At 38.5% G+C, this 13,140-nt stretch overlaps 1 protein-coding gene across 1 annotated transcript; it reads right to left on the bottom strand.

Moving 5' to 3' along the window:
* Positions 1 to 6,237: 6,237 nt before the first annotated feature.
* LOC108269457 (ovarian cancer G-protein coupled receptor 1) lies at positions 6,238 to 12,886 on the bottom strand. Its single transcript, XM_047157638.2, has 3 exons — positions 12,531 to 12,886; positions 12,351 to 12,451; positions 6,238 to 9,255 (listed from the first exon to the last, which is right to left on the bottom strand). Exon 3 carries the CDS (start codon positions 9,163 to 9,165, stop codon positions 8,125 to 8,127), a length of 1,041 nt encoding a protein of 346 aa, XP_047013594.1. The 5' UTR covers positions 9,166 to 9,255; positions 12,351 to 12,451; positions 12,531 to 12,886; the 3' UTR covers positions 6,238 to 8,124.
* Positions 12,887 to 13,140: the final 254 nt, after the last annotated feature.

Here is a 13,140-nt window from a genome sequence, read left to right as displayed (position 1 = left end):
AAACTGTTGATCTCCTGGGATTTGAACATCAAAAAACATAAAACACTGAGTGAGCGACAGTTCTGTGGGTGGAAACGCCTTGTTAAGAGAGGTCAGAGGAAAATGGCCAGATCAGTTTCAGCTGCCAAGAAGGATATAATAACTCATATAATCAGTCTTTACAACTGTGATGATCAGAAAAGCATCTCAGCGTGCACAAAACATCAAACCTTGAGGTAGATAGGCTACAACAGCAGAAGACCACATTGGGTTCTACTCCAGTCAGCCAAGAACAGGGATCCGATGCTATCATGGGAAGAGACTCACCCAAACTGGACAGTTGAAGATTAGGGGAAAAAAAATCACCTTGTCTTTTTCCAGTCTTCAACTGTCCAGTTTGGGTGAGTCTATGCTCATGTTAGCATCGGATTCCTGTTCTTGGCTGACAGGGGTGGAACCCAATGTGTCTTCTGCTGTTGTAGCCCACCCGCCTCAGGGTTTGATGCGCATTCTGAGACGTTTTCTGCTCACTCTGTTTGTAAAGAATGCTTATAGAGATCTATAGATTTCCTGTCAGCTTTCATCAACAAGGTTTCAACCTGCAAACTCTTCACAAACAGGATGGATTTTTTTCACACCATTCTGTGTAAACTCTAGATCTACTCAACTTTAGTTGTGTGTGAAAATCTCTGACAATTCTGATGTGATGTGAACATTACCTGAAGCTCATGCCCTATATCGGCATGATTTTTACTCACTGTGCTGCTGCCACCTGATTGGCTGATTAGATAACTGCATAAAGATGTACAGATGTTCTCATTAAATTAAATAGTGAGTGTACATGCTCTGTTAAATTATGACCTCCACTGCAGTACATAGTAAATCTTTCCCGTCACCCACTCAGAAAGTTTTATGCACTGTCTAATAGACCCTTTCATTATAGAAGAGAAACAGAGACGACCAGAGCCCTTATGCACTAAACTATGACCTGATAAGTGAAAATGTAGGGTAAGTGTCCTAGTTAAAATCAGTGGAGGCAGCAATGCATGCATGATTTTACACCACGTTCTATCAACTTCCTCTGATGAAAAGCAGAGGAAATGATGCAACAGCACTTTTTTCCACTTTGGGGAGTGAGTTAGTTTGCAACATGTATGATCTTGCTCAATAAATCTTATTAACAACATGTCTGTGGAGGAGATGAGCAATAAAATGAAATTTTACTTTTAGGTATGCCTTCCAGGGGATACATTATAAACCAGTGATTTTCTTGAAAAACAGTAATAATCCCTAGAGACATATTTGACTGTAAATAAAACAGGACCACCCTCTGTCCAAATGAATTCTCAAACATTAAGTTAAAGCAAAGCTAATGCATCAACTGCCAGATACAGTCCCCTCCAAAACTATTGGAACAGCAAGGCCAATTTATTTGTTTGTGCTACACACCAAAGACATTTGGGTTTGAGATAAAAAGATAGGAGAGTTTAGGGTTTAATCTTTTATTTCCTGGTATTTACATTTAGATGTGTTAAACAGCACAAAACATGTAATCTTTTGTATCAGACCATACAATTTTTAGGTGAACAAAAGTATAGGAGCAGACAAGTCTTGAAGTAATTTAAAGTAAATAACACTTAATATTTGGTTACATATTCCTTGCTTGCAATATCTGCATCAAGCCTGCGACTCTCTGACATCACCACATTGTTGGTTGTTCTTTTCTGAAGTTTTTCCTGACTGCAGCTTCTTTCAGTTGTTGTTTGTTTTGGGGGGTTTCTCCTTTCAGTCTCCTCTTCAGGAGGTGAAATACATGCTCAATTGGGTAACGGTCTGGTGATTGACTTGGCCAGTCTAAAATCATCCACTCCCCCCTCCCCCTCTCGATAAAGTAATTTGTTATGTTGGCAGTGTGTTTTGGATTGTTGTCTGGCTGCATGATGAAGTTCCTCCCAATTAATTTTTAATGCATTTCTCTGTAAATAGTCAGACAAAATGTTCCTGTAAACTTCTGAAATTCTGCTGTTACCATGTGTTACATCACCAAAAAAAGATGAGCCCATTCCAAAAGCAGCCATTCAAACCCAAGCCATGACACTACCTCCACCATGTTTCACAGGTGAGCAGATCCTTTATTTCTCCACACTTTGGCCTTTCCATCACTTTGGTAGAGGTTAATCCTGGTTTCAGAACTTTTGTGGCTCATCTCTGTATTTCTTTGAAAATTCCAATCTGGCTTTCCGATTCTTAGTGCTGATGAGTGGTTTGCATCTTGTGGTATAGCCTCTAAATTTCTGCTCTCACAGTTTTATTCGATTGTTGGCTTGTGATACCTTCAACCCTGCCCTATGGAGGTTGTTGGTGATGTCACTGCCTGTTATTTTTGGGTTTTTCTTCACAGCTCTCACAGTGATTCTCTCAGCTGTTGTTGTTTTCCTTGGCCGACCCATTCAGTGCCTGTTGCTCAGTTTATCGATGGTTTCTTTCTTTTTCAGGACATTCTGAATTGTTGTATTGGCTATGTCCAATGCTTGTGCAATGCCTCTGATTGATTTTCCCTCTTTTCGCAGCTTTAAAATGGCTTGCTTTTTTCTCATAGACGGCTCCGATCTTCATGACTTATCCTTTCTAACAACAAATGCACTCTAAAACTGAAGGCTAAAACCAAGAGTTGATGTTCAGAGCTATTGTTTAAACAATCAGTCTAACAGGACACACCTGGGTAACAAGAAACACCTCTCAGACACGTTCCAATATTTTTGCTCACCTACCTATTGGGTGGTCAGATATAAAATGTGTTATGTTTTTAACACATCTAAATATAAATACCAGGAAATAAAAGTTCAAATTCTAAACTCTCTTCTCATATTCATCTTTAGATCTCAAACCCAAATGTCTTCCAATAGTTAAAAAGGGGACTGCATTTCAAAATCCAGATATTGCCTAAAGCTATTGAATGTGAGAGAAATGTTCCCCATAATGGTTCTCATGTAGTTTCATAACCATGATACATAATCCAATCCTTAAATTATACCCTTTAAAATGTGTATAGGATTATTCCAAGTATTTCTTGACATTTTCTTATTATATGAGAAGATGACTTGTGAAAGATCTACTGATAAAAAAAACAAAATCTTTAAACTATTAAAACTATCTAGAAATAGGCTTAATAATCTTATACTTGTTTTATCATAATCTGATGTTTTATTACAATAAAACATAAAAATATAAATTTGCCTATATTCAATTAAATTACTTATTTATCCACTAATAATGTTTTTGCATTGAAAGCACTGAAATTGACACTGAAATTGTACAAATATCAACCTGGATGTAGTGCCAGTGGCAAAGGTTCTAATTGAGCAAGTAGAGACAGTTTAGGTAATCATAAGTGAAAAAATGTAATTCTGGAGTGCATACACCATGAACATTAATGGAAAACCAGTCCATATAATTCCTTTACCAGAGTCTGATACAAAGGGACATGAATATGGCATGTCCCTCCTAGGTAGTTTGTAGCTTGTGAGTAGACTAGGCTGGAGCATCAGATAACTCGATGTAATTGCCTAACATTTAGAAATTGCCTTTCTGAATTAAACAAACTATTGATTCACTCACTCCACCTGAATCTCCAGTTTCATGATAAATGGTGCCACATGCCACGATCGTATGGGCCACAAAAGAAAAACAAGCTCCACTGCATTTACACTATGCATTTGAATGTATGGAAAAATCCCGAAAGATAATGTCCTCCAAATCATGTAGTAGGTCCCTCCTGTCCGTGAACAATTGTCTGTGTGCTTATGTCTGCTCTTCTTCAAATATGCTCTTAACACAATATAAATAATGGCTGTCCTTAATCTGACAGCATTCCATTTAAATTAAACTTGTCTTCTCAGAAGTTTCATTTAAATTTCACATTTACTTCAGGTCTAACATTAATCTTTGATTTGGAAGACAGATTATTTTAAATCTAGATAAAGATATTTTAGGACTATTTTATTTTGTTCTTTCCTTTTGTGTTTTGATCTTTTTTTGTATGTCATTGTATTTTGTGTTTCAATGATCTCCTTATTTACTTTTGTTTCCTTTTGTTATTAATGATTGTGTATTGATTTGAAGTTATTGACGTTGTTCAGTTTATTATTTTTTTAAATTGTGTTTGAGGTAAAGTGTTTTTTCATTGACTGTGATTAATGTGCATGTATGGGTTGTTTTTTTTTAAGGAGCCGACTGGCCCCAGGGTAGGGACACTAGCGGTCCCTGTCCTTTGGTGGTGAGAGTTTCCTCACTGAGTGTTGTGTCCTTGCTCCTGCCTGAACTCTCTCGCGGTGTGATTGTGAGTGTGAGTATGAGTACGAGCTTATGCTGCGAGATGTTACTCCATTCTTCCACCAAGGTATTTGCAAGTTCTCGATCACATCTTGGGGGACACATGGTTACATGTAATTTTCCACAGTAAGGACCACCGGCTTTCCTTCCTGTCTCCCTGGAGCACTGTCTAAGGTGTCTTACATTACAGTCATTGTAATTTAATGCTTTGGCCACATCTGCATGTCTCTCTGCAGCAGGCCTATGGCATGTTCACGCAGGTGAGCAGGAACCCTAGACATCTTACTTCTGGTGTTTTTCTAGAGTCAGTAGAAAGGTCTCTTTATTGTCCTAAGTCATTGTGACACTGTTTGTGTCTTAAAGACTGTTAAACAGGTGCATGTGCAATAATTGTTTATGGTTCATTGAACGAGCAAAACATTGTTTAAACCCTTTCCAATAAAGATCTGTAAAGCTTATGTGGATTTTACCAAATGATCTTTAAAATACAGGTTCCTGAAAAAGGGATAAAAAGGGATGTTTCTTTTTCTGCTGAGTATATAAAGTTACTAAGACAGTTTTTCATAGTGCCAAGTGGTGTACACATGAATATAACAATATATCACACATTTATACAACAGAGAGTTCCTGTCCTCTTAATTTGATTGGTTGAGCAGCATTCCAAGAGTGTCTATATTTCCTGTAACCTCTCGGCGATGTTTCATCACTCCACACTTCTGTGTTTGCTACATAAAATTCCAATTCCTAGTTCAAAATGCTTCCTACAGTAGTGTTAGCGAAATCATCAGGAATTAAACTTTTGACTTCAAATATGAGAGCTCGTCTGATGAAGATGAAAAGGTAGAGGGATGTCAATTTTACTGGATGCATCTTTAATGGGAATGTACAAATCATTGTGAGCTAGCTAGTCAGTTAGCCCACATGGTTTAAAGTGAATCTGGCTTCATTGGCGTCCATTTCCACTAGCAGAGCAGGAAAAAAAAAACCCCAGAACATTTGGCCAGATTGTGTCAAACAGGTCACTTACCTGATATTAATTTCTTTGTTTATAAAACTGTAGTATAAAAGCAATATCGCATTTGAAATTGTGCGGTTATTCCGAATATTGGCATGGCTGTGATTACCTGCAATATTCAGGATAACCATTCTCTCTTGCTTGTGTGAGATTGCTTAATTTAATGAATGCTAGTCCTCAATCACAGCTCCATACATATTAAATTCCCGTTAAATACTAAGGATATCATTTGAGTGACGAGACATTTTAAAAAAAAGTTTTGACAGACATAAGATTAGATTGTTTAAAATCTAATGGATCTAGTGGATCTAGATCCACTAAAATCTCATTTTAGAATCTAATCTATTTTAATTTTAAAATCTAATCTAATCTAGTGGATCAGTGACCTCACTGCACCATTTAGCTTTCATAAAGTTGTTATTGCACATAGTGGGGTATGAATCATTCTACACCATGCTTGCTCTATGAACATTTTGTTTTTGTGTGGGGAGGACTTGTATATAAAATGTTATATTATTTATATTACATTAAATACATTTAGCTAGACAGATAGATAGATAGATGCAGTTGCACAGAAGACAATAAAATAAACTCACCACAGAAGCTACAACTATTAATAAGAAGCTAATTATAAAAATAAGGTGACCGAGACTTTGAAGTTAATATACAATCTCTTAATCTGGGAGATCGGTCTGTACCAGTCACTGCTGGTATTATCACATCAAACTTAGCAATCATGCTGTTAGCTGATTTAAAGAAGGGTAGGAGTTCTCGCTCATAAATAATATTCAAGATATATATATATATATATATATATATATATATATATATATATATATATATATATATATATATATCATTTCCTTCAAACATGTATGCAATTTCAATAAGGTAAGGGAAGAACCAAAAGGTTACTGACGGAGGCACATACTTTAATGCACATACATGAGACAGTGTCAAGACATTTATTTCAAATTTCAAAATGTGTAGATATTGTAGATAGAGACACACTCATAATATTTAATGATGTCAGCACCACAATAAAGACATTAAATATTTAAAAAATTAAAAATAAAAACACAGTATACCTGATCTCTGAACATGTATAAATGTTTGAAAACAAAGAGAGAATATACACACATTTCTTGTGTACACAGAGTACAATGCATATATTTCAAAACATGCATTAACAGGTAGTATATACTAGACTGTAAACTTCTTATAAATGAGAAACCATCTCTTCCATTTTCTTTCTACTGAGATGAACAGGTCATGTTACTTACATTGTCTTAATCAATTGGCTTGGTCTTTTTAAGCTAGCCCTTTAAAATCTACACTGATCAGCAATTAAAACCAGCTGCTTAATATTGTGCAAGTCCCCCTTGTGCTGCCAAAACAGCTCTGACCTGTCGAGACATGGACTCCACAAGACCTCTGAAGGTGTGCTGTGGTATCTGGCACCGAGACGTTATCAGCAGATCCTTTAAGTCCTGCAAGTTCCGAGGTGGGGCCTCAATGGATCAGACTTGTTTGTCCGGCACATCCGTCAGATGCTTGATCAGATTGAGATCTGGGGAATTTGGAGGCCAAGTCAACACAGTGAACTTGTTTTCATGTTCCTCAAACCATTCCTGTACATTTTTTGCTCTGTGGTATAGTGCATTATCCTGCTGAAAGCGGCCACTGCCATTAGGGAACACTGTTGCCATGAAGGGGTGTACTTGGTCTGCACCAATGTTTAGGTAGGTGGTACGTGTCAAAGTAACATCCATATGAATGTCAGGATCCAAGGCTTCCCAGCAGAACATTGCCCAGACCATCACACTTCATCCACCGGCTTGCCTTCTTCTCATAGTGCATCCAGGTGCCATCTCTTCCCCAGGTAAGTGATGCACACACATCCTGCCATCCACATGGTGTACAAGAAAACATGATTCATCAGATTAGGCCATCTTCTTCCATTGCTGCCTGGTCCAGTTCTGATGCTCACTTGTCCACTGTAGTTGCTTTCGACAGTGGACAGGGGTCAGCATGGGCACTCTGACTGGTCTGCAGCCCCATACGCAGCAAGCTGTGATGCACTGTGTGTTCCGACACCTTTCTATCATCGCCAGCATTAACTTTTTCAGCAATCTGTGCTACAGTAGCTCTTCTGTGAGATCGGACCAGACGGGCTAGCATTCACTCCCCACATGCATCATTGAGCTTTGTGTTCCTATGACCCTCTCACTGGTTCACAGGTTGTCCTTCCTTGGACCACTTTTGGCAAGTTTTAAAGACTGCATACTGGGAACATTCCAGAAAACTTGCTGTTTTGGAGATGCTCTGACCTAGTCATCTGGCGATCACGATTTGGTCCTTGTCAAAGTCCCTCAGATCCTTACACTTACCCATTTTGCCTGCTTCTAAAACATCAACTTCAATATCTGACTGTTCACTTGCTGTCTAATATATCCTACCTCTTGACAGGTGCCACTGTAGCAAGATAATCAATGTAATTCACTTTTCCCATCAGTGGTTTTAATGCCATGGCTGATTGGTATAATTCCTCCCTCAAAACTCAAATGTAAACCATCAGTGAAAATCCCTGAGAATTACACATCAATAAACGGATATAAAAGCATTAAAAAAAACACAACAAAATCAAGCATACACCCTAGACTAGCTATATGCTTGATTTACAGCACTTCTACTAATCAAAAATGATAGAATGAAGACAAATATACACAGAAATAACGCTTTGGCAAATGGTAAACCCACAGTTTAAGAGAAAAGTTCATTAAAATAAATCACAAACGTCACAGTTCCATCTTGGTTTGCTGCAGCAGTTTGACCACAGAGGTGCCTGTGCCATTGCCATTAGGTGTTGCTGCTTCACCGGAGTCCGTGTTGTAGCCGCCCTCACATTTGGAGCGGCAGCAGAGAACATGGGAACAAGCCTCTGCAGCTTGTTGGATGCTGTGCTGGACACTTTCACTGACAAAGCAGTAAAGTGCTGGGTCAGCCACACAATTCAAAGCAGTGAGCAAGAGCGAGAAGTGGTAATAGTCAAAAATCTTCTCGACAAAAGAGCAGTCAGTCTCCAGGAGCGTCCGCACCAGCAGAAAGATGTGGTATGGCGAAAAGCACACCAGGAAGATGATGATGGTGATGGTGACCAGGCTTTTGATGCGTTTTTTCTGGGCAGTCTGCGTCCCTGCACTCTTGCCAACAGCCCGTAGGACCCGAAAGTACGAGACAGAAAGGATCCCTAATGGAAACAGGAAGCCCACATAGAAACGGTAGTAGTTTACAGGATGCTCCCATTTCTGCATGGGATAGTGCTCGAAACACACAAACTGGTTAGACTTATCTACGCTTAGCTCCTTGTGCTGGAAAAAGACAATGCCGACAGCAAGTTCTTTGATCCACACTATGGCACTGACCAGTACTGCTGCTTTCATGGTGCGGAGTGAGGAGAAGCGGAGGGGGTAGACCACAGCCAGATAACGATCTATTGAGATACAGCACAGGAAACCGATGCTGATATAGATGTTGTCATAGAGGAGAAAGCCACACAATTGGCAAGTCCACTCACTGTATACCCAGTTATCTCCGTAAAAGATGTACTGGAGCCAGACAGGCAAAGAGGCCAGGTACAGAAGGTCAGACATGGTCAGGTTAAGCAGGTAAACCCCCAGTTCATTGCGAGCCTTCAGCTGCAGCCAGGCATGGTAGAGCGCATAGGCATTGGTAGGAAATCCCACCAGTAAGACCAGGATGTAGGTGACAGAAAAGAGGTACTGGTGAATTCTGTGGTCGATGGTACAGTTGATCCGGTCTTCTGACATGTTCAGCATGACAGACTCTTTCTAGTGGACCATGCACCCAAACCAGGAGTCCAGCTTCAGGCAGTAAGACTCATTCTCACAGATATCCTTCCATGGGATCTAAGGGAAGCAATTAAACAATTTTTATTGCTTTTTTCCCCCCAAGTTTTAAGCTAATCCAAAACACTCAATATTATTGCATTAATGGCATAGAGCATAGTTTTGTTTGAAATTAGCTGTAAACATAAGAAATAAGCTGTGGATGTAATATGAAAGTCACTTTCTACACAGTATGCAGTTTCAAGACCTAGAACTTGGTACTTTAACTGCATCTCCTGTATAACATTTACAGCACTTAGGCCTTATCCAAAGTGACTTACAGAAGTGCTTTGTAGTCTCCATCAAAAAAAAGACCCTCATATTACTTCACTAGTTCAGGGACAAAGAGTACCATCAGTCTAAAAACCCAGCTAGGGAGGTTTACACTGAATAAAATAAATAAATAAATAAATAAATAAATAAATAAATAAATAAAATATAAAAAACACAAGACATGGATTTTGTACTGTACTGCAGCATGTTGTGTAATTTGGCCCTTTATTCCCTTCATGTCTTCCAGCAGACTCTTAGTATGGATGAGCTATCCTCTAAGGGTACATGTGATTCCAAGCTCAGGTTCATATTAAGAATATTTTCCATTGTCCTAAGCAATACGTTAATACCTATTAAAAATACTGGTGTACTTGTGATTTGGTCAGCTGTTTAGAACATTGGATTAAGAATAAACATCTCACACTATTTGACTGACAAATACAATATGGCCAAAATTTTTTGAATACCTAACCATAACACTTATCGGTGCTTTTTGAACATCCTATTCCAGATGTAGTTCCACTTTGCTGTAATAATAACCTTCACTCATCTAGGAAGGCTTTCCACTAAATTTTGGAATGTAGCTGTGGGGATATACCAGTCAGCCCCAAGAGTATTAGTGAGGTCAGGCACTAATATCGGGCAAGGAGGCCTGGGGTGCAGTCAGTATTCCAGGTCATCTCAAAGGGGTTCAGTGGGGTTGAGGTCAGGGATTGAGGTTGGGATTAAGATATTGAGAATGTGGCGACTACTGTAGATGATGAAAAGCTGATGAATGAGATATACATTCTTTGTGTGCAGTATTATACAAACTTGTGACACCAGTGCCTATTTCATCAGATTTCACTAAGAAGATTTTATGTAATTACATGAAATTGTTCTGAAGCATTACAGAAGCAAACAAGATGACTCAGACCAGTTGCATGAATCTGCATTGCCTATTCTGTCTGTAATTAAAGTTTCCAAACCGAAATAAGCTGCTTCCAACCTCAGAGACAGATAACAATATCTCCCTGTGGTCTATTGCATTTACTCAGGTTTTACTGTGCAAACACATCAAAATGGATGGAAATGAAACTATAAAAAACAAGCAAACTCCATTTGTTCACAAACTGCATCAATGAAACCAGTGTTATTATCTGCAGAGGGGCCATAAGTTCTTCTATAAAAGCAGTGTTAGAACGTAAAACCTTTTAGGCTGTCAAGAAAGACATTTTAATTCAAGAAACACAGACAACCAAGTGTTCCTCAAAGCATACAAAGTCAAAAACAGTCCCTGTCTTACAGTGAGGTGACATACTAAAAGGTTAGCCCAATATAATAGAAATCGCTCTTCTACTAGGAATTGTGTGTCACTGATCCTCTCTGTGCTTATTTAGTATCACACTCACATGGCTAAGACTGAAACCAGAAGAGTACATCAACTGTTGATTTTTGCAAATAATCACCATCTGCCAACACTTTGATTTTTCAGAAGAATTATTATTATTATTATTATTTTTTACGTTCAAAGATTTTAAGACAATTTGTCACTACTCCTTTCATCACAAGAGCGCATCCTTCTTAATGCCACCCATCCAAAAGCTCCTAGCAACCACACTATTTTGTGGCTTTCCTCCTGTAAGTAAACCATAGGAATAGAGCCCAAGCAGGTTCTTTTGACTGTCAGTGAAGAATGAATTAAAATAAAGATATGTCTGTGATGCACTTTGCTATGTTTTTGTAAGGGAGATCACATGTGAACAATTTGACACGTGTTGAATGACGGAAATGTCAATGACAATTCTTATAACATCCCTGCTACTCAGGTAGTAAATGCAAAATGTTATACAGGATGTTTAATTGAGGGGTGAAACAAGGCATGTGTTCATTCTCATCCATCTGTAACCATGGACTTGGACGACTGTCACAGCACAGGAGAATGTAGATGGCAGTACTGGCCGTACGGCATGAAGGAACTGCCAAACCAACATTCCAGACACTGCAGAGCCACAAGAAAAACATGTGCAAGCTGTGAGGTTTCTCTGATGAAGCTCTGAAGGAATAGTTACACTTGAGACAACATTTCATCACAGCTAGCCCACCTCACTCACAGAAAGAGGACATTTAGACTATATATTCAGATCATTTGTCATAGAAATTAGAGAACGAATTATTTAAGATGTCAGAGTGGGGCTCAATGATTTCATTTTAATCGACTTGCAATTCAAGCCATCCGTCAGTTTATAAATAAATTAGAATTACTGTTACATAGGATTTATATATATATATATATATATATAAAATTACATTGGTGCATGCAAGTTTGGCTAGTGAACAAGCCGTGCATCTTTCCAGTAACATCCTTTTTGTACAAGAAGGTGAGGGCTATCTTTCTTCCTTGACTTTGATATAATAGCAGTGGGAGACAGCAGAGTATGCACGGGGTTATTTTTTGTTTTGTTTTGTTTTAAACTGTTTGTTTTTCCTCACATTTTATCCCACCATCATAACTAGCGGGGGTTTTCCTTTCTTTAAACATATTTCTCACTTATGTTCTACTTTCTTTCTTTATTAGTAAGCTTATAAATACATACATACATACAGTAAAATGACTCCGGTTAAGAAGGAAGAAACCGCTCGTTCCTGAACGGAACTGAAAAAGGAAGAAGAAAAAGTCCACCATAACGTCTAATGTTATAAACAAAACAATGCGCACTTGCCTTCGAATTAGCGCAAAACCAGGTTTCCTTTCATTTTGTTTACACTGTTAGAACACATGCAAAATACAAATGCACGTACAAAAAAAAACTCCGTTTAAAGACAAAATAATATTACAAGTATACATAAGGATATTTACTTACTTTTTTTTAAGCAATCTTCTATCTTCTTCTCGATGCTTCTTGTCCCGTTAAGCGATTAATAATGAGCGCGAGCGCGCGGTAGACCCGCTCAATTCTGTCCGCTACAGTCAGTGGAAAGAGCGCTTTATGAGTGAACACACACACACGTTACTGAAATGATAAGGACACATGAGAATAAACCTCGTGTTCGAGACAGGAACCAAAGGGGAGGCTGTAACGATGACCGCAACAGTGAAGCAGTTCATGGCGTAATTAATTCCGATAGTGAGAGCAGAAGGTCTGTGAACCTGTAGGCTGTTCCTCCTACGCGGGTTACCAGAGGAGTCTCTTCAGAATGAATAAATATAACCGAACACACGTCTTTTCCCCATTTAATTAATAAGAGTCTGTCGTAACTTAACCCCGAATATCTTCATGATTAACCCTGAAATGATTTCCCACTGAGCCTAAAAGTGACATGAATCAGCTTGTTACAGCTCTGACATGTACGAGTATGAGTGAAAGAAGCTAGTCGTTTCCGGTCTTTATCACGATGTGTCAGGAAAAGAGGCAGTTCGTTTACAAAGTCGTTATTACAAAATGTATTTTTATTCTATTTTTTTTGTGTGTGTGTGTGTGTTCTTTTTTGGGGGGGTGTCCAACATTTTTTTGGACATCAGTTTCTTCAAGACAAACCGACAAAAAAAAAAAAAAAGAAAAGAAAAAAAAAAAAGAATTAATACCGTCAGGTTACACTCTCAGCCACCCCAAAACACCATTCTTTCCTGTTAACAATAAAATGTCTTGGTGG

The sequence above is a fragment of the Ictalurus punctatus genome, chromosome 9, assembly GCF_001660625.3.
Source record: "Ictalurus punctatus breed USDA103 chromosome 9, Coco_2.0, whole genome shotgun sequence".
Lineage (NCBI taxonomy): Eukaryota > Metazoa > Chordata > Actinopteri > Siluriformes > Ictaluridae > Ictalurus > Ictalurus punctatus.
The sequence above is the reverse complement of the archived record's forward strand: the minus strand, read 5'-3'. Positions and strand labels throughout refer to the sequence as shown.